This window comes from Glandiceps talaboti, chromosome 22, assembly GCF_964340395.1.
Source record: "Glandiceps talaboti chromosome 22, keGlaTala1.1, whole genome shotgun sequence".
NCBI classification, from domain to species: Eukaryota; Metazoa; Hemichordata; class Enteropneusta; family Spengelidae; genus Glandiceps; species Glandiceps talaboti.
In genome coordinates, this window is record NC_135570.1 from 3,104,551 (window position 1) to 3,128,021 (window position 23,471).

Consider the following 23,471-nt stretch of genomic DNA (forward strand, 5'->3'; position numbering starts at 1 on the left):
CTATATTATTCCAATATCTTTACTGACATTTTGATTTTTAAAAAATGTTTTGCTTGTCCTCTTATCTACTCTGACTCCTGTTTTGAGCTGGTCTCGAATGGCATTCCAAAATAGACCGTGATTGCTCAAAGAAAATGTCGTTGAACATATACTGTCATATGTGTCAAGCCAGTATGTCTTCAGATATCCAAGCCTATCATGGGCTAGTACTGGTGTGGCTATCGACCAGCATATATAATGCAAGTGTTTGTGTATGCATAGCCAAAATTATATTACGATTTAAATAAAAACACAGCACAACCTGGCCTTCCCTATGTATGTGGAATTTTATATTTCCCACTGGGCATTACATTTTGTAATATATATATATATATATATATATATATATATATATATATATATATATATATATATATATATATATATATATATATATATATATATATATATATATATATATATATATATATATATATATATATATATATATATGCATAGACGTTGGAGAGAGGCGTCTATGAGATATTAAGGTTACAGTCCAGTTGTGCTAAACTTAAAATAACGGAAAAAAACCAACAAACTATTGGTCTTTTGAAATTGAACGAAATACGTGGGGAGGTTTAATCTAGCTTTCAGTGCACATGAAAGGTGTAAATCCCCAAGGTCTATAGCAGCTAACTACGGGAGGTTTGCCTGTAAGGATAAACAATGTCGTCCGTAGAGGGCGCGATCGTATCAGGCTATCCACTTGAAAAGTCGGCCCTACACAGTGTATCATTATAAATGGTTTGATTTGACATAATACCATAGTATGGTCTCTGTAACTGCTAGTTTACAGCTATGGAATAAAAGCAGAACTTAACAGAAAATGAACTGATAGAAAATCTTACCTGTGGATCATCATAAACATATTTCTTTCGTGAAAGGTGATGCTGTTGTAACTCAAGTTCTAGCACTTTAGTGTAGTACCCTATTTTCTGACATTCTTCTGAGCAGCTGCAAGCTGGTGAGGGGGAGCATTAAAGTGAAAGTTCTGTGTGTGTGGTTTAGTTTGTTATAATACATTTTAAACAATGATATTTAAAAGTTAGCACCATAGAAACAAAGAATCTACCAAAGTATAGCCACAGACAGTGGCCTCTATGTTTGTTTTAACAAATAATTGGTCGCTATCAAAAGATTTTTGGACGAAAAACCTTTGTGTAGAGGAAAATTTTGAAATGAGAATTAGGTAAAAAAATAAAATTGTCAGTGTTATACCTTTCTGGTTAGCTTCCCTCCTGGGACTTCTATGAAACATTACATTCAAAAAGTTAGAAATAAATATCTAGACGAGGTGTGTGCATTTACGCGATCCTAGAAACCCGTGTTATTGTACCCCTTTTATATATAATTGACCAAACACGTCAATATTATCGATATTTTATTGTATTATGATAGAAACACATTTTTTAAATACATATCTCGGGAAAGAACTGAGTGCATGTGCAAATATAATGATGCATGATGTGGACCACAGGGGCGTGTAATATTTCATAGATTGTTTTCTTATTGCTTAGAATGTCGGAAAATATCGTACGGATCTTGCTGCTACAAATGTATCAATCTCTATACTACGAAGAAATATTGATTACATGTAGGAATATATAGAAATGTTGTTATATTTAGTCTGTAGACCTGGAAAACAACAATCTATGAAATATTACACGCCCCTGTGATGTGGACCGTCGACCGTCTGACGGCCGTCAGCTACAGAAAACCGTGCGTACGTTGCATTCATCGAAATTGTTACGAAAAATAAGTAAGTTGTGTTTACTGGATAACATCAACAATATATGTACTACTTTTAAACTCGAATCTCCCAAAAATTAGAAAGTTATCTAAACGTACCTGCGAGAGAGACGTCTGGGGACATTTAAAGTTCCCGCAGTTCAGCTGTGACGTCAGAAATGTATAGTTCGTGACCTTCGACATAGCAAGCTATGGGCCAAACATGGCGTACGTACATGACGTACATGCACATACACAGAGTATGACAGTTAAATGTTTTATTATACCATCCAATAAGTGCAGAGCTACTTTATTATGTCTTGGGTATGTAGTTGTAACTGTAACTTAGAAGAGCAAGTAGCTAGCGGCTTACTTTCATACACACATTTCGTTTTTATAGTCACCTAGGGAGCTATAGTTTCCCTTGCCTGCCCTTGCTTGACAATTTACATTTTTTACACGGAGCAGTAATACAAAATCTTGCAAGAAAGATCTGAATTGTCTAGATTTTGGTCCCTGCTGGGGACTTTTCCGGAAAAATGAACATTAAGGGCATTTCTTCGGCAAAAAAGTCACAGAGCCTTTTTGTGAGCTTTGTGTATTATTGATGTCCGAATTAATCACGTGAGCACCGGTGGTTCAGTGGTAGAATTCTCGCCTGCCACGCGGGAGGCCCGGGTTCGATTCCCGGCCGGTGCATCTCTCTTTTTATCTGTTATTTTGAACAATTTCTCTCATAAAATGGTATTTCTCTTAATAAAAAATACACGAGTATCATACGAGTCTCTTCGCCGCAACGGTGAAATATGCTTTTTTTTTCAGGATTGGATGATGGCAGTTATTGTACAACGGAAACACTGGCAGTGTACTAATAATTGATAGCTAGGCTGGGCTCCATATAAACATTATTGTCTCTCCCTTGCAATAACACTGTTTTGAAATAAAACTTTAATTCCATTTTATCAGCCCATTATGTATTACAAATTGCCGATCCATTTCGCTAATATCACGAATTCCCTTTTTGAAACTCCGATAGTGCTGATATATATATTTTTAATTTCAGCAATTAAGCTTATAGTTACTAATACTATAAAGCCTTATTAATTACGATTTCAAATAATCATTATATGATTGTATGTGAACTGTATTTTAATTAATGTTTCTAACGGTTTAATTTTTGATTTTTAAAAAATCTTTTTTTCATGTTATCTCAAGTAAAGAATGAAGAAAACTTGGCGAATTGAACAAGTCTACATCGTCGTAAAATCCGCTAGAATACACTCCCGTCACCGTGAAATCTGTTGACATGGTCCTTTCGCCAGGATTTCAACTCACAGGGGCATACGGTAATATTTCATAGATTATTGTTTTCTTATTGCTTAGAATGTCGTTTTCTTAGGAAAATATCGTACGAATCTTGCTGCTAGAAATGTATCAATCTCTATACTACGAAGAAATATTACATGTAGGAATATATATTTATCAAAATATTGTTATATTTAATCTGTAGACCTGGAAAACAACAATCTATGAAATATTACACGCCCCTGTGTTTCAACTAATGATGAATGGAATAATATCAGTTCAAACAGCTAACAGGCATTGGACTTTGAAGCTCATACGACTCGTCTGAGTATGTTACGTAACTTAAGACTACGTAAACTTTAATCACACTTGAAAACAATACACTCAATATAGGCGTGGTAGGTTTTTTTCCATCTATGTCTGTATGACTCATATACTGTATATAAACAAGTCAATTACATTTGAAAATCATACAAATATACAAATTGGTGAGGATCAAAAGGGGATTTCTACCCACAATTCTGAAATGTAAAAAAGAAGAAATAAAGAGAAGAAGTGCACACTATCCCGTGGCACACGAAACATTGAAAATTAAAGACACCAGTTGAGATATAAACACAAATTAATCTGTTTCTGTTGGCGTCCTTTTTTGCCTGATTTATGTCGTTTCTTTTTCACATCGCCAAAAAATAATACAATTTTCTGATATTCCCTACTCAAACCTGTTGAATAACTGCTTACTAGTAAAATATTCTTTACATTAAATAGTGATATGATTGTACCTTAATACTATACAATTATACCATGAATATTATATCTTTGAATGTAATCATGAAATTAGATTTGTAGGGAGACAAGTATACAAGATACGGGAGCTATGACATAAGGACGAACCTTTATACAGTTCTGTGCATTGTTAATGTTAAATGTCCTATCTAGACGGATAGACGTAAATCGGCCTTGCAGTTGCACAACGCTGAAGGCTACACAAAACATGGGCGTTAAATGATATTCGGGGAAAATAGACTTTACCTTTTACTTTTTTAGGGAATGTTTCACTTTCGAATGAAATAAATAACACTATAGTATTTTGTACACTAAATCAAATGGTAAGGAGAGGGTCGGAACGCAAATGTCCAAGTCTCAGTTACGTGTATAGTCGTAGGTTGCCACGTGACCTTCCAAGTGTCTTTGTGTTTAATAAATACAATCTTAGTCCATGATAGTATTACATATATAAATTAATGAAAACCAGGTAATCTTATATCTCAGGTATGTAACAAGACCACTGATTGGTCATTTTATGTCGTGTTAGATGACGTAGATATCTTCATGTTATCTTTTCTTAAATCTCGGCTTGACTCATCCCTGTCAGAGACCGTCGTTTTGGATTTTGTCGCCTAGAATCGAAAAAAGGGCGACACGATACACTCCGAACGTGACAGAGATGGCTAATTTTCTGTCGTTTGTGGTTGCGTTCGCTTGTTTTATCACCTTCCAGGTAAGTTGTTGTTTTTCATTAGTTTTTTTGTGTGTTGGACGTTCGTAATGTACAGGTGTGGTTATCATTGACGCCATGGCGTGGCCACATAAAACCTTACCCCTTAACATTAAACTTGTGCCAAAACAAAGAAAAACCCTGTCGCGAATCTCAAAATGCGGTTGGCACAAAAAACTTCTCAAGATGATACATAACATGATACATAACAAGACATATTTTCTACGGTCAAGTTAGTGTTGTCTTTTGTGAACGCAACCTATGCGATCCTTATTAATTTTGCAAACAATTCATCAAAGTCGATCATTCAAACGTCATGGGTTCATCAACTTATTACCATAGCGATTATACTGTTATGATTAAAACGACAGTCTTTCAAGGTTTGGGCTCATATGACTTTGAAAATGCGGTTGTTTTAATATGTCCCAATCGTAATAATATATTAAGCCGATTAGTGGAGAAACAAAACAATTTTGATGATCCATAACAAGGATTATGGTAAACCTCAGTCTGCCAAATTTTGGTGGTCTGAGGGTAAACACATACATTTTGTCAAGTTATGGACATCAGAGTGAAGAACTGTACAATACACTGCATATCAATTACGTATTTGCATATAACGGTAAACTTAAGAATCTCTTTGTCGTGTACAATACAAGAACCCGGATGTTGCAAGCTTATAATTATAGTAGTTGACACCGTGTAAAATATTTGAGTACAGGCGTCAAAACAATACATGATGTGAAAATATTCTATAGAATATTTAATGGTACTTCCCTAAATTATCTCGCCAATCATTTCAGTCTACCTAACTATAATCATTCACACCACACTAGATCAAGTCCATTCTCCGAGTCCATTCATATATATCAACCTTCGATACCGTCACAGGTTTTTAGCGGACCACAATCATAATGGAAGTAAGTTTTTAACAGATATTATACTAGTATGTGTTTAGTTGTCAAATAAAATCAATCAAGCAATCGATAGAAATAACATCACTTTGTGTGTCTCTAACTCTGATCAGTCGTAGAGAAACAGTCGTTGTTGACTGAAATCCCCGGGCTGAGCTGAGATTCATTCCAAGGATGGTGCCAGTACAAACCATCTGGGGTTGGCATTTAATAATATTCACAAAAGCATCGTAATCGGTTACTCTTACGATATAAATTGTGATAGCGACCGGTCACGATGCTTTGTGAATATTCGTAAGTGCTTGAACTGTGAACACAACTGTTTTGTCCCCGGACCATCATTGAATCATCACTACAAACGCCATTGGATGGTGCTGTTGGCGACATGTTGATCATATTGTAGTTTGACACACTCACTTCGGAAATTTTACGACAAAACAAAAAGAAATCACTTTAACTTATCTAACTCAAGTCTCCATAATCTGGAGGTTTCTTGCGTAATCCGAAGATGTTTTCGTAGATTCTGAGTGTCAAGTAGACACGGTTTAAAACAAACATGTTATACAAAATGATGTGAGATGCCACTACATACATGTATAGTAATTTTCCCCAAATTTTCAAACCGTAGTGGTTCTCCATCTTAAAGTAACAAATATGTCCAAGAAATTTCAAATAAGTATGTTGGCGCAACGGTTTTTTCTTCTCAATGTTTGACCTTCGACCTGTGAGGGCCATCAGTCGAATCAATCAATATTTTTGGATTGAATGGGTTATATATACGGGGGACATGCAGACATTTAACAAAAATAGAGTTCTTCCGTCGGACAATTTTGTATATCTTTGTAAGCGATTCAACTAACGTCAAATTTGACAGCTGTGAGTTCACACTATCATTGTTTGGGTCATCGTCGCAAACCACGGCCTGTTTTACGGCAACGTTCTTTTATTTCGAAGTGCAGTGGTAGAAATAATAACTCTGGTTTGCGAGAATGTGTTTTGGTATTAAAGGGTCCAAGAGATTGGAAGCTGCTCACTTTGTATACTTCCCATAATGTCAACCTCAGTGTCTTACAGCTGGCCTCTTCAAAGTCAGATATGGCAATTTTCAAAGCTCTATTTTAGAGTGGTTGCAAGATGTGGGATTAGTGAAAATGAATTTTGTGGGTCCTACTTCCAGCTATCGATATATAATCAGCCTCACATTTCCCCTCTTGAAATTTGCCCTAACAGGATTGTATACGGTTTCTGACTCTGGTATGAAGTATATATTAGTTTACTTATGAAGTCTGAGAACATCAAGGATGCACGCAAAATCTACAGAAAATCGTTTTTCTATTGCACGGCCTGGCCTTGTGACCGTGTTAGTGTTTAAGTGTTAGTGTTAGTGTTAGTGTTAGTGTTAGTGTTAGTGTTAGTGTTAGTTTTCGGTTTAAACCTTTTGATTCGATCCCTTTCGATGCTTGTTGTCAATTTTCCTGCTATATCCTGTCGAATCACAATTCTATCTCTGTAGTTCTGAGTTGTAATGAAAACAGTGGCAACCATGTCGGTAATCATCCATCTTTTCCCTCTTGCTCTCTATCCCTGCACTCCCTCGCTCGCGTCTTGTCCATTCCCCCTCACCCCTCTCTCTGTCCTCTGTACTCTCCCTTCGACTACCCTGTCGCTCCCTCCTTTCCCCTCTCTCATGTCTGTCTGTCTGTCTGTCTGTCTGTCTGTCTGTCTGTCTGTCTGTCTGTCTGTCTGTCTGTCTGTCTGTCTGTCTGTCTGTCTGTCTGTCTCGCACTAATCTGTTCAATTTTACTTTCCTCTTCGCAGGTTTCGGCAATTGATCCTATCCTACACGAAGAAGGTCGCTGTATATGGTACAGTGAATGTGGTCTTAACCCAGAAACTAACAAAACGGTTCCATGCTACTACAATGGTCTAGCAAAGCCACTCACAGATGTCATTGGACGACAAATTTTAGAAGATCTCTGTCCAAACCTTGCCGTTGGTGACTACAAAACATGTTGTGATACCGGCCAACTCCAAACATTACAACTTTCAACAACTTTTCCACAATCAGCATTTGCACGCTGTCCGTCATGTCTTAGAAACTTCATGCAATTGCAATGTCAACAAACCTGTGCCCCAGATGCAAGTTTATACCTGAACGCATCTCGTACTCGATTTAATAGCCACCCCGATGTCAACGCGACACAAATTATTGAAGTGGATTACTATCTCACCAAAGATTTTGGTTATGATACGTATTATTCGTGTGATGAAGTGTTGTTTCCTTCTACAAATTCCCCAGTGGTAGGTTTAATGTGTGGTGGCTACACAGCGGACGAGTGTCACCCCGAAGCCTGGTACGGCTATATGGGAAGCGTAAGTAACGGCGTAACACCATTTCCACTGAATTATATATTGGTCGAGGATGGCACAGAAATCGATGATGGTATCCAACCCATTGATGCATATGTTGTTCCATGTAATGAATCACCCACTAATACAACCTACCCATGTAGTTGTCAAGATTGCAGCATATCGTGTGGCCAGGCACTTGAACGACCACCTGAAGCTGAACCGTGGATGATTGCCGACATGGATGCCATCGTTTTCATTATGATAATGGTTTTCTGTGGCTTTGTAGTCGTGTACGTTGGATTGCTCATTATTTTCTATGCGGTAATAAAGAGAAGCGGTGATACAGACATTGAGGAAAAGAAAACTATGATGGTGAGTAAAGATGACGTCAACTGTATCCAGACTGCTGGTTTCATCATGCATAAATACTTGAGCGCGATCTTCCGACGATGGGGTGTCTTCGCTGCTACTCATCCAATTAAGGTAATATTGGTTGCACTTGTCCTGGTCACCATCTGTGCCTGCGGAAACATCTTCATCATTGTAACGGTGGATCCAATCGATCTATGGGTATCTGATGATAGTCGTTGTCTAGCAGAGAAGAATTACTATGACGAGCATTTCCAACCATTCTGGCGTGTATCTCAAGTCATTATCACTGCACCTAATCACAACAGTCATGTGTATAAGACCTGGCCAGACGGGAAAGCTGAAAACTTTGGTCCGGTATTAGACAGAGAGTTTCTGCATCAGGTAATGATACAATTTCTCTTTCTTACCCTCTCTATTATCCTATTCTTATAGATATGAGGGGGGGGGGGGCACTAATCTTATTGTTATTTGGAACTATACACAGTACAGTACAGTACAGTACAGTACAGTACAGTACAACTATTGGTTCTTTTATGAATTAACAAAGCATTGATTTAATTAAACATTTCTATGATTAATTACATGTTTGGTAATATGGTGTATATGCATTAATTACATGTTTGGTAATATGGTGTATATGCATTAATTAGATGTTTCATTTTTCCATGGCTTCACTGAAGTCCGACTCGTAGTCCGAGATCCGACCCAATCACTCGTCCTTGTTTCAAAGGCAATCTTTCAACAAAGTTTGAACTATTATAAAACCGTCCATGATTGTAAAGACATCTTGCTAACTAACTAACTAACAAACAAGCAAACAAACAAACAAACAAATTAAATGCATGCAACAAACATGTTCAACTTTCGTCCATCTCACGTTGTCGAAGGTCGTAACACAGAGTGTAACTATTGTGCGGGTTGCGGGCTGCTGCGGGTCACTTTGTTTAGGTTGCGGGCTGCTGCGGGTAGCTGTGGGTCACTTTGTTCAGTGCATGGACCATGGTAGTGCAATTCCAGTCTCACAATCCATAGCAAATTTTGCCATAAAGAGAATATTAGTTTTCGACGATGGAATTCAATTCGGTCCACCACAACGCAATGCAAAACAATCCGACAAGACAAGACGATCGAAGCGAGGCAAGACGAGTATGACAACAAAACATGATGATTTCTAACAATTTAGCACAAATACGGGATGATACATAAAATTTATAAAATAATATCTATTCTATTTTCAGGTTCTCGATTTACAAAGTTACATCACCAACATGTCAGTTTATTATGAACCAAACGATGAATATATTACATTGCAAGACATTTGTTACAAAGCCTTAGAACCAGATAACATGAAATGTGTCATACAAACTCCGCTGCAATACTACCAGAATGACCACGCAAAACTCGACAAAATCGTGTATGAGGACACCTTTGGCAATGAACTTGATTACCCAGCTGATTACAGAGATCATTTCCAATACTGTGTCAAGTAAGTTGCTTTAACTGTTGTCATGGTTACTCAATTTTTATTTACTGTTCAGTGAAGGACGCAACTGTTGATACCTGTAGTACCAGTTGCAGTTGCTCACACTTTTATTTATTTATTTATTTATTTATTTATTTATTTATTTATTCATTTATTTATTTATTTATTTATCTTTATTTCCATTACCTAGATCTCCAAGTACAGTTCAATGTACAACTCCATATGCTGATATGTGTCTTGGTGAATATGGCGGTCCAAATTTTGCATACACCTGCCTTGGGGGTTACGAAGGTATATATATATATCAACATTATTATAAAGTTTGTGTCGCTGGTACCACCACCACCACCACCACCACCACCACCACCACCACTAACAACAACAACAACACCACCACCGCCGTCGTCGTCATCATCATCATCATCATCATCATCATCATCATCATCATCATCATCATCATCATCATCATCATCATCATCCGAGTCATCATCATCATCATCATCCGAGTCATCATCTTCACCACCACCACCACCACCACCACCACCACCACCACCAGCACCACCACCACCACTACCACTACCACCACTTTCAAAAACTTAATGACTGAAACAAGCATTAACTTAAAGCATTGTCTTTTTGATATAACAACCGTCACATGGTTTTAATTCCAGATGACCTTTACAACAATGCTACGGCCATATTGATAACTTTTTTGAACGATAACTATGTTGACAACGAAGAAGCCGTGGACAAGGTCAAAGTATGGGAGAAAGCGTTCTTGGAGGTAGTGTCATCATGGTCGAATCCTAACATGACACTGGCATATTATGCCGAGGTGGGTCCACATTCATTTTAACCAACAAGTACACAACTTTGAAACCTAAGTAGTCTAGAGGCTATCCGTGGCTTCACATATGTATGAGAGATGGTGAGATTCGAAGCCATAGATAGCCTCTAGCCTAAAGACCCAGTAGACAGCCATTTTTAATTAATTCTTGACCACTGAAAGATTTCTTTGCAACTGTTCAATCTGTTTACCACTTGATGATGGTATTGTATTGGGTATACTAATTAGGTGTCCGTGACAGTATGAATATAAACATATATATAGTTTACTCGTTTGTCAACAAATTGTTACATGTAATTAGTTGTGGGCAGCTGAGAAACTGATAGATTTTGATCAGTAGGCAACCCAAAACAAGAACATAAATTATGAAATCCAGATTTAGATTAGTTCGCCCAGCATATAACTAATAATCTGCAATGAGTTGGAGTATACGTAGACCAAAACACAGTAACAGTTGGAGAGTCTCACCAAGAGCCGTAAAACGCTTTACAAATTTATGAATTTTATTCTTTCGGATTGATTTTGGTTACTTCTGTCTTCTTTTACATTTGCGTATTATTGTAAAGTGGTGTGGATAATGTTTTCGTTGACATATCGCTATATAAAAACAAACTAATTCTAATTCTAGTCACCTGTCTATCGTAGGATCTGAGAGAATACATATAGTGAGATATGCATTCTCGCAAACCAGATCTGTTATTTCTTCCGCGACACTGCGAAATAACGAGAAACCGGACGGTGGTCGGTGCCGTAAAAGCTGTGGTTTACAACGACGTATAGATGTGACATTTATTTATTTATTTATTTATTTATTTATTTATTGTTGCAGAGGTCAATAGAGGATGAACTGATTCGTGCCAGCCAGGCAGATGTACTTACGGTTACCCTTAGCTACGTTTTTATCTTCTTTTACATCACAATAGCTTTGGGAGAAATATACAGATGTGACAAAAGGCTATTGGTAACTATGTTTACATTGACTCGATATTTTATATCTTTTGTCATTATTGATACTACGTTTTCTAGGTTTTCCTGGAAAGTTGAGGAGGCCGCCCTCTATGGTTGATCTTGACTATACATGTAGATATAGCAGTCATGATCAACCACCAAAGATACAAAGATAGACAATGTTTTGCAAGGTACCGTAACGGGCCCGGGCTAAGTACATATTTAAAAATTGTGAGACATTTTCATCGACTTTGCCCTCACCTAGACATTGTTATCAAAATGAAAACTTAGGGTAAACTATTTGATGGGGGGGGGGGGGGGGTTCAAGTTGCAGGATTTGGACCCAAAATTCTTTTTTTTTCAACCATGAGCAGTGACCATACGTATTATGAATTTGTACTCCATTATAATGTTCACAGATTGACTCAAAGTTGACTCTTGGATTTGGTGGTATTCTGCTAATCCTCTGCTCTGTATTCGCTGCAATGGGTATTTATGGTTATCTTGGAGTGGAGACTACTTTAATTATTATTGAAGTAGTCCCATTCTTGTTATTGGCGGTTGGAGCTGATATGATGTTCATTTTTGTGCTTGATTACCAGGTAGGGCTAAAGTTAAAATCTTTACTTTAAAACAAAAGTAAACACAAGTACTACACACACACACACACACACACACACAGACACAGACACAGACACACACATACACACACACACACAAACAAACAAACACAGACATATAGACACATAAGCTTACATACATATACTTACACACCACAGACCACAGGAACATACGCACGAATACATGTACTAAGGTATTATTATATGTATATGACCAGAAATACTTTACTGTTTATTGTATATATTTAAACTGCTTAATATATATATGTGTGTGTGTGTGTGTGTGTGTGTGTGTGTGTGTGTGTGTCTGTGTCTGTGTCTGTGTCTGTGTCTGTGTGATTAACTAACTACATTCACTATTTAATTAAAACGTTTTGAAACTAACATAATTGTATGTTCTTACAGCGTACGGAACGTTTGGATGGCGAAACACGAGAGGAACATATTGGTCGTGTCCTAGGGACGGTGGCTCCTAGTATGTTACTTTGCAGCTTTTCAGAGTCGGTGGCCTTCTTTTTAGGTAACTACATTTCTACCATTTACATAATTTATTATATATTTATAATATGATATACGTTCGCTAAGTAGAATTAAACATAACTTGAGGTCACGTGATTTGCATAAAAAATTCCGGTAAATAGCTTTGTGATATAAATTACATTTTAACTTTAATTTGTACACATTGTACACATACATTGATTACATATTTTTAATCACTGTATTATGTGCATAACATATATGATATTCGTGACGCTATCAAATTACTATCATATAATATGGAAAAATATTCAGTCACATTGCGACACTCCAAATGATGCATATTGCAGAGGCACGTGAAATTCGAAGATTTCGAGAAGGCTTCTACGTTTTCGATTCTGCACGAGACACAACCCACCCGTACGATACATATCCACACAAAAATGAACTTCAGAAGCCATAGCAAATTGACCTTGCAGGCTACTATTCTTAATTCATTCCCAGGTGCTCTGACAACAATGCCAGCAGTAAGGACTTTCGCCCTCTACGCCGGTCTTGCTGTTTTGTTTGATTTCTTCTTACTGATATCAGCATTTGTGTCTCTCCTTGCATTGGATTTAAGACGACAGGAGGTATATGGATATATAATATAGTAATTAGATTTTAAGATTTATAGAAAATGAAAATCTATAAACCTGAGATTACTACACCTCACTACAGAGGTCTATGTCCATAGCAAGTTATTCATATACATGTATATATAAATATGTGTATTCTTCTTTTTACAATTCTTTGAGTGTTGTTTCCATAGACTGAAATATTCGTCGTTGATGGCGCCCGCTCCAAATTATGTCATCTATGTCTGTCCTCAGACTCGATAGTGCGTGGTCTGAGCTAGGTCTGTCTAGTTATTGCCACTGTTTGTTTGTCTGTTTGTTTGTTTGTTTTGAAACTTTGAAATGGTATTATACAGTTCACATCTGTGGTAACCTTTGACCTCTTCAGTACCGAACATTTACCAGCCAACAAAATATTTCATTGTATGCACAATCAACTCATTTAACAACAACCCCCCCCCCCCCCCCCTTTAACGATAAAACAGATAGAGTGCACTGAGATTCTCAACTCTGCGTCATCATGAGTACTTGACACTTCACAACTAACTATCAAATGATTTTCTCTCTTTATTAACAGGGTGGTCGTTTTGACATTTGTTGTTGCGTTCCTCCACAAACGAAGGAAAAGCCCGAACATAAAGAACTGCTTCACACTTTTATGAAGAAATACTACGCACCTTTCCTTGTTAACAAATGGGTTAGACCAGTCGTGGTAAGTCATTCCTTTTTAACAATGGGTTAGACCAGTCGTGGTAAGTCATTCATTTTTAACAAATGGGTTAGACCAGTCGTGGTAAGTCATTCCCTATTAACAAATGGGTTAGACCAGTCATGGTAAGTCATTCCTTATTAACAAATGGGTTAGACCAGTCATGGTAAGTCATTCCTTGTTAACAAATGGGTTAGACCAGTCATGGTAAGTCATTCCTTATTAACAAATGGGTTAGACCAGTGGTGGTAAGTCATTCCTTGTTAACAAATGGGTTAGACCAGTGGTGGTAAGTCATTCCTTATTAACAAATGGGTTAGACCAGTCGTGGTAAGTCATTCCTTTTTAACAAATGGGTTGACCAGTCATGGTAAGTCATTCCTTGTTAACAAATGGGTTAGACCAGTCGTGGTAAGTCATTCCTTGTTAACAAATGGGTTAGACCAGTCGTGGTAAGTCATTCCTTATTAACAAATGGGCTAGACCAGTCATGGTAAGTCACTGTCCATCCTTAATAACTAGAATAGGTACATGGGAAGTTCGACATTTACTCTGGGCCATAATCATCGAAATTATAGAAATAACCTTGACTCTTTTCAAATTTTATTTCTAGATGATTTTGTTTTTTGGATTCCTGTGTTTATGTGTTATATGGACCAGCATGCTAAACATTGGTCTTGATGCCTCGTTATCAATGCCAAGGGTAAGACTTCATGTTTTATAGTTTGAACTCATTTTTTGTCTATTATATACAATCACCTTCAAAATGTAGATTATACATGTTTCCTCATTCAAAACGTGAACCAGTCAAACAATGGATGGAACAAACAAACAAACAAACAGACAGAAAGACAAACAGACACACACACACAAGCAATCAATAAACAAACAAACAAACAAACAAACCAACAAACACGGACAGACAGACAGAAAGACAGACACACACAAACCAACCAACAAATAAACAAACAAACACAAACAAACAAACACACACACAAACAAACAAACACAACCAAATAAACAAACAAACAAACAAACAAACACAAACACAAACAAACAAACAAACAAACAAACACAAACAAATAAACATAGATATTAGATTGAACTAAACAACAGACCCCTACATGAAATTTTTCACTTTTGTTGAAATAACTTCGATGTACGCCTGTAATGTCTGAGTAAATGCTGGATTGGCTAGGGAAACTTACAGTTTATAGTCCAAAAACAAAGATTTATAATAACACTTGATAGGTTGACGATTTGAACCAAAACTTATTTCATCTAGTGGCACATTTTTCTTTCATAATATACATATATCATTTTGCAGGATTCCTACGTCATCGACTTCTTCTATGGATTAGGATCATACTTAAGTGTTGGTTCACCTATCTACTTTGTTGTAGCAACAGGCTATAATTATTCTGATATTCCGGGACAAAACAAAATATGTGGCGGTGCTGGATGTAATATTGACTCACTAACACAACAAATCTACTATGCTGCACAGGACCCGGAGTAGTAAGTATTCTATATGCTAATCACTCTAGTCATTAATATCTGTTTTATTTGGACTATGAGTATGAATAGTTTTCCATTCACCAGTAACTGCATATCATAATGTGCAACTAGAAGGCGCCTTTCTTCTGTTCCTGGCAAGCTGAGATTGTGGGTAAGTTAAGCAAACATGGTAAATATATGTCTGTCTGTCTGTCTGTCTGTCTGTCTGTCTGTCTGTCTGTCTGTCTGTCTGTCTGTCTCTGTTCCGTATGCTTGCATCTGCATGCCTGGCTAGATACGTGGAATACAATAAGAAATACTGTAACAGCTGATATTTGGTGGTTTGATTGATCTTTCCTTAGTTCAACAATTGGTCTTCCTGCCATGTCCTGGTTAGATGACTACTTTGATTGGCTTGTACCTAGTCGATCAGTATTTAGACCATGCTGTCGAAAATTCGTTCGAGGAGAAAATGAGGGTGAATTCTGTGTAGCTGATTATGAACGTAAGTGATCACATTTTTCCATTAGGTAAGAGTATAATCAGACAAAATGAACGCCTTTCAATTAGTTCCTATTTGCGTTATAATATACCTAGTGATAATGCTGTGCCATAATTCGCTAGAATCAGTCACATGATGGGAAAATAGAATGACTATTTCCCTAGGGAAATAGTTCCATCAACTTTTACATGGTCACGTGACCATCGCCACTGCGAGTTCACAGCATGAGGTATATTATAAAACACATATTGCCTGGCCTATATTCGGGCTATAGCACCCGTTCATTACCCCTCATGACTGTGAGTTACCAGAATCACATGCTATTTCCCTCGGCCTTTGGCCTCGGGAAATAGCATGTGATTCTGGTAACTCACAGTCCCTCGGGTGTAATAAACGGGTGCTATAGCCCTCATGACCAGGCAATATGTATTCATTATCACATGGTATATCCCTTAACTGGTAAATTTGATAAAATTACTGAAATATGATTACTGCCATATTTTCAGATGATTTTTTTCCTATCGGAGCGTCAGAATGTCAACCTTGTTTGGACATAGATCAGAGAGGACAGCGACCAACTGTATCTCAGTTTGATGAATATCTCCCATGGTATATTGAAGATAATCCAAACTTTTACTGTTCCAAGGGGTGAGTAACACTTCTATATACACAGGAGTTAAGTAGCACAAATTAATATTTCGTCAACCGCTCTTTATTGTACATTTCATTGAATATACTCAGTCCAATAATTTTTTTTTGTACCCTCTCATTTTCCTCATATACAATTATTTAATCAAGCAAATTGTTTTATCTATATTGGCCTATTTCAATGTATTGTTTTTTGATATCTTTATTATGCTAATGAACCTAAATAGAATTGTCAATTTTCTATACAGTTGTAATAAAGTTATATCTAATCTAATCTAATCTAATCTAATCTAATCTAATCTAATCATAATTTTCTGAAATGCTATAATATATAAATTTATTATTTCACTATTTATTTGCGATACTTATTTAATATTATACATATCCTTTTTAACTATGGCTTCAATGCAGACTTGTCTGTTCTGTAAATTGTGTGTAATACATGTATTTTGATAGCTGTCAAAACAATGCATACGCAGTTCAACAAAAGATACATACTTGCATATGTATCTTAGCTATTAGACTGTAAGATACGGCGTGTTATTCCGCCCTCACCGGCCTCATCTCTCGGGAGGGGTTGACCGATGTGTGAGGGCGCCCTGTCATGGTGTACCTTACAGACTACTTGGCTGTAACTAAGGATTTTTAGAATTCCACAAACCTTCTGACACAGGTTAGTGTCTACATAGCAAGTAATTTGGGCAATCGGCACTTCAAATGATAAAGAAACAACAACGAGATGTTATTATCCCTGACTAAGAATTAAAACATTGCCCTATAAAGTAATTTTATAAATACGTTGATTCACAGTGGCAAAGCGGCTTATGGGGATGCGGTTGAATTGTACCCTAATGGCAGTTATGGAGGTGAGACCAAGATAAACTTTGAGCACTTGTGTTTTATATTACTTCTACCAATTTAGTAGTTTTATCTATATCTGCATTTTTTATTCCAAATTTGATTGGAACACCTAAGGACTACAGAATTTAAATAAATTGCATTTTAAATATTAAAAGCAAATAATTATTAGAACAAAGTGTGGAGGAGAACCCCATTACAGTATGCAGTCTTTAATTCAAGTGTAGTTTTAATTAATCAAAACACCTAGCACTAACACACTGTATAGTGATGACAGTAATAGTGTATTTTATCAACGTTTTTAATTAACAAGAACAAATGGCAGTTGCAGATAATCCATTGCAAGTAACCAAGACAAAACTTAAAGTCTTGGCATGGTACTACAAGTAACACTGATTGGAGTTAGACTATTGAGCTCCAATGTAACCCTTGAGTGCACTTTTCTATTGTAACGTCATATATTTTCAAATTTATATAATTTAATATCACATAATATGCAATTTATAATTTTCACATTTTTTTTTCAATTTTTGTTATGTTACAGCTACATCTTTCTTGACGTATCACACTGTTTTGTTAACATCACAAGAAGTCACAAATGGTCTCAAACAAGCTCGGAAGCTTGCAGATAATATCACTGCATCTCTGAATGCTGATGGGGGCGATTATTACGTATTTCCATACAGGTAAGTTAAAACCTAATGTACCAAAACAACGCGGAACAACAACAAAGACACATAGAAGATTGCTATTTGAAATTGTCGACATTTACTACTTCTCAGAAAACTTTTTAAGTTTGATCATTTTGTAAAGTGTTCTGTAAACATTTGCAATCCAGTCTATGTTGAATAATAAAAGAAATACTTGATAAATTAAACATCTTTTCCTTTCTCATTCCAGTATTGCTTACATCTATTATGAACAATATCTGACAATTGTGGAGGATTCAATCTATCAGTTGACGATTGCACTCTTAGCTGTATTCGGGGTCAGCTTTTTACTTCTCGGCTTTGATTTACCTTCTACGATATGTATTGTACTGACAATAGCCATGATTGTGGTGGATACTTTAGGATGTATGTACCTATGGGGTATTGATCTCAATGCTGTCTCCTTGGTTAACCTAGTCATGGTAAGTCTCAGTGAAGTTTGTCATTAGTTGATAAGAATAATATCTAATTAAGGTCTGAAACAACATTGCCGACACTGTTCAGGAAATATTTGATGTTGGTGACAGTGGTGTTCAGAGTTTTAACTTTTAAAGTTTCATCTGTTTGTTTTACACAGGCTGTAGGTATGTCAGTGGAGTTCATATCTCACATTACCCGTTATTTTGCCACATGCACTTTAACATCAAGAGTCGCCAGGGCTGAACAATCTATAGCTCATGTTGGAAGTTCGGTAAGTTTAAAGTTCAAAGTTCATAAATGATACATGCGATACAACTTCACCAGCCATAGTCTGAGCTAGGAAGCATGACATGATATTAAGGGTTTGTGACTTAGAACTCTATTTTGTTTTGATAATGAGGATAGCCATATCTCAGACCAGCCTTGCTACAGTAACTGTAGTGCAGTTTTCCACACTGTATTTATAACATTGGTGGACTTATATTTTGGCAAACAGATGGACAAAGTGAAAAGATGCAAAAATATGTTGTAAAAGTACATCAAAATTATTGTGAAAAAAGTTAAAGTTATACATGTAGCAATAAGTAGTATGGAAAGAGGACACAGTCTCAAATCTACAATTTGGTCAATTAATGTACTAAAGCCCATTAACTGAGTAAAAGTCAACATATCAATCTCAAGCCCTAGTTACATGTTTGACCATAGACCCTCATGTGGTTGGAAGGTGTATGGTTCAACAGAAGGAGCAAGAGAGAGAGGAACTCATCACTTAGGCAGAATTGCATAATTTTGACCTGTATGTGTAACTGGGCTAATAACAGTTGATGAAGTTATCCTCATATAAATTATATTATAACAACTCAAAGATTCTTCATTTTTTACTTTCTTTCAGATTCTTAGTGGTGTAGCATTGACCAACCTTGCAGGTGTGGTTCCATTGGCCTTTGCCAAATCTCAGCTGTTTGAGGTGTTCTATTTCCGTATGTTCCTATTGATAACAGTGATTGGTTGTGCTCACAGTCTGATCTTTCAACCTGTTTTACTTATCTACTTAGGTATGTTTTATTAATTCCACTTTTAGGGGTGAGATCAATAGTGACATTTAGGACAATTAAAAAAACCAACAAAACCCTAAATTCTTTTAGTTTGTGGGGGGGGGGGGGGTAACCATTTTAGTTCTCATACAAAACCAATTTTGTTTTGTACCGTTAAATACAAATATTTCTAAAAATGTCAAATCAAGAAATGGAAGAATTTTCACTATAGTGAATGTGTGACACTAAAATACATTAAAGTGTCAATAAAAGATCTATTCATAGCACTACATACTGGCTTTGTATTCATAGCACTACTACCATACTACATATTGGCTTGATGTGTTACTTATCTGTGCTTGAATGAAATTGATTGTGCTGTCTGAAATAATTTTCAATTTTGGCCAATTAAGTTAGAAGGGGATGGGTGGGGGTGGGATCCAAGGCCTAACTAAAAGAATTTAAGTTTTTATCTTTCATTGAACTATTGATCTTGCTCTATCAACTTTCATCATGAGCGTGTCTTCTGTAACAACACATGCTAAATAAGATGTATACTGATGTTGTATGATGGCATATTCACAGTTTTAACCCAGATATTACTTTCTCTAAATGTAGCTATATCCTATCTATGTGATGATGATCTAACGTTACTCGTATCTTATATTTCAGGTCCCCCAATCAGGGTTCTGCCAAGCTTGAGAGTAGTCCCGGTCGCTAATTAATATTCATGTCAATTTGCATAATTAATATTCATGAATAAATTAATAGTACACTCAAAGTATATGGTGTATGATCAAAGTTGCCAATGAAAAAGATAAAACCAACTTTTCTTTCTCTACTGATTTATAACTCTAATCTCAGTCTTTGCACATCGATTTTTTTTCAATCAGTTTTTGATTAGTTTTCTGAAAAGCTAAAGTTGTTTCAATCAAACTAAATATCCAAAGACGACTGCAGTTTCAAAACTCTAAAAAGTTGCGTATATCCACACATACGCATCGCGTTTAGACGAAATCTCGTGATACATGAGACCTCGCGACAGTTTGTGACGTCACCACCCGCCATTTTGGAAATTACGTGTTTTCATCGTCGTGCTATGTACGATGGCAAACTACTAACTAAAAGTGTTTTCAGAGTAAAATTGAACAGAAAACTAATGATCGGACACAACGTCAACACTTTATAAAAGGTATATGAGGCTGTTATACTTTTTTGACGACGCTGAAGAATGCTAGTCGAAAGTCTGCAGCATCGTGTTTGCCCTGTAATTCACACACATACTGTACACATCAGCGTCAGCTGTTGTCAGTTCACACTTCGTCTTTATAAATAGTCAAGTATTTGTCATTATTGTAATTAATGGTCGTCTACATTGTTCTTTTCTCAAAGACATTTTCATACTTCATTATCTTTTAAATCAATACGCCCATGTGGGCAGAAAATGAATGTGTAATTATTAAAGTGATCGTGGGGTCGGTGACACTTGAAGGTGGTGGTCGGCAACCTTTGAGTGGTGGTCGGCAAGGCTGAGTCCCGGACGCTAGCGACCGGTGCCGACCGGCGTCGGCAGATCCCTGCCCAATGAATAAAGCCAAATTACTTGATGAACAGAAAAAGGCAGCACAAGAAAAGAAAGCTGACTTTGATAATATCTATGAAAATGCAAGTATGGAATTAGATGAAAGCAATGTCGATAGGGAAAATACTAATATGAAATCAATGTCTGGCCATAAAGAATAATCCACTTGGCCACCGCATCTTATCAGAAAGTGAATATTTACAATGTAAAATGAATTATTTCAAGGATTTGAAGCCATTGAAGTTTAACAAATTTGAATATTTCTATATAGTTCAATAGTTTGAAGGACATTCATGGAATGTATTGCCGAATCTCTAGATCTCTAGATGCATTGTCAGAACTCAGACCACTAGAAGATTTTCTATGGTGGTCTGAGGTCTGAACTAGACATGCAAAGTGCCTCCCCAGCAGTGAATATATACAGTTGTTACCAGTGGTTTCAATGCTGTGAAAGTACTTTGTATGCCTTGTTTTTGGATAGCCTAAATAAGTGCCTTGACTTCATACACACTTCATACTGACTTGATTTGATCAAGAAGTTTTACTATACCTCCATGATTTGATTCAGCAACTATACTATGTCTTATATGAGTGTCAGCAAATGAGACTATCAAATATGTACAATGTGTATCTATATTCAAACACAATGGTCTTAGTAAAAACAATACAACTGGTGAAAAACCTTGGTGCATTTGCTTGAATGAAGTGATCTAAGGAATTAAGATTTCATGCAACGACAAATTACAAATAACTTCACTGATACAAACACAACAGTGAATATCTCTGATGTGGGTTGACTCAACCATTTCATCAGTTTGGTTATATCTGTAGAAGTTAGTCTGTTGTAACAGTCGTACTTGATCGGTGTATGTATAAGTTCTAATCAGTACACAGGGTTATGGCATCTGAGATCTCTGTCATTTATACATTGATAAGTTACTGATACTAATTACATTCCATGTCTTTACATGAATCACCTCTCATTTCTGATTGTCACAAGCAATCAAATGCACCGGTAGTATTTCGTGAGTTGCACTGTTGTAAAAGTTTGTGTCTTTTGAACAAATAGTGTTATGTACAACTGCTAGTTCCATAGTATTAACTTCACAATAACCTTCAATTGTTATTATAACCCTAACTCAATTAATATCAGTTTGTTTCATAAACACTGAATGTTTAGTATTTTTACATTTCTTTTTTTATTTGCATATCGTTAAGAACATTCCATTGTAATTTACTAGAGATAAATAAATCCTAAGAGATTTACATATATATTTGAATATATTAATGTTGAAATCTACATCATTCCTCAGAATAATATAGACTTATTATATGATGAGATGTATATACTGTTTTTCTTATAAATGATACAACATATGACTGTAAAACTATATATTCCACAGTTGTTGATAAGGAAGTAATCAATAATAGATATCATACAATCGACGTGTGTAAACGTTGAATGTAAAACTTCATACCTTTTCTCAAAATTAATCAAACTGTTATGACCATATCAACTGAACATGGGTGAGGCATGCAACTCACTTTTTTTCATGAATTTTTTGATGGTGTATTTTGTCTATGACTATACTGATTACAAGTATGTTACTGGAGAATATTAAATGTTTTCTGTCCTGGGCACACCTGAACGACACTGGATCCTGGCAACCATCAATACGATAATGATTTCGCATTGGATAGTCTGTAGCAGTGTGCCCTCTACAAGCTAATTTGACGTGCCACTGACGCACACAATTTCTAGTGACACACCAAAACTTGGTGTTCCCCAATCTCTTACTATGTGGTGACTCACAAGAAATCTGAGTTTTTTCTCATTTTGACTCACAACAACAAAATTTGGCCATCATTAGAGGGCACACTGGTCTGTAGTTAACATTTCATCAACTTTTATATCCTGTACTCTAACACCTCTAAGCCTAATGTTACAGTCTCCTTCATTTTAGATGAGTTCAATTAAAAACAAACTATGGTACTTTACACATACATTTGGCCCAGCGTTTTACAATCTTGCCCTATTCTGAGATTGTACTACAGTAAAAATGATGTGTTTATACCATCATGGATACGTCAATTTTCACAGATCATGCCTCACTATGATTACACACATTTAAGGTGAAATATAACGAAACATTTAGTATGTCACTACTTCAGCGACCATGTAAACCAAATGTGAATCTACATTTTAAACCTATTAATGTTCTTTATACTTTATTCTGGAACACCCCCCCCCCCCCACCCCCCACTGTAAAATATTGATGATTTTTCACATGGTCAAGTCAAAATCAAC

The 23,471-nt window shown here is 36.3% G+C and overlaps 2 protein-coding genes and 1 non-coding gene across 3 annotated transcripts; all 3 read left to right on the forward strand.

Annotated features, from left to right (window-relative positions):
• Positions 1–2,398: 2,398 nt before the first annotated feature.
• On the forward strand, positions 2,399–2,469 carry Trnag-gcc (transfer RNA glycine (anticodon GCC)). The gene has a single exon. It is a non-coding gene; the product is annotated as a tRNA-Gly (tRNA).
• A 3,018-nt stretch (positions 2,470–5,487) lies between these two features.
• On the forward strand, positions 5,488–16,563 carry LOC144452405 (NPC intracellular cholesterol transporter 1-like). The gene is made up of 14 exons (XM_078143495.1): positions 5,488–5,493; positions 7,306–8,592; positions 9,450–9,697; positions 9,885–9,985; positions 10,366–10,529; positions 11,371–11,502; positions 11,909–12,091; positions 12,515–12,629; positions 13,091–13,218; positions 13,781–13,915; positions 14,526–14,615; positions 15,240–15,430; positions 15,772–15,914; positions 16,445–16,563. Exons 1-14 carry the CDS (start codon positions 5,488–5,490, stop codon positions 16,561–16,563), a joined length of 3,042 nt encoding a protein of 1,013 aa, XP_077999621.1.
• Positions 16,564–16,955: 392 nt separating this feature from the next.
• On the forward strand, positions 16,956–21,324 carry LOC144452406 (NPC intracellular cholesterol transporter 1-like). The gene is made up of 8 exons (XM_078143497.1): positions 16,956–16,990; positions 17,370–17,425; positions 17,962–18,103; positions 18,318–18,549; positions 18,705–18,818; positions 19,440–19,602; positions 20,254–20,285; positions 21,196–21,324. Exons 1-8 carry the CDS (start codon positions 16,956–16,958, stop codon positions 21,322–21,324), a joined length of 903 nt encoding a protein of 300 aa, XP_077999623.1.
• Positions 21,325–23,471: the final 2,147 nt, after the last annotated feature.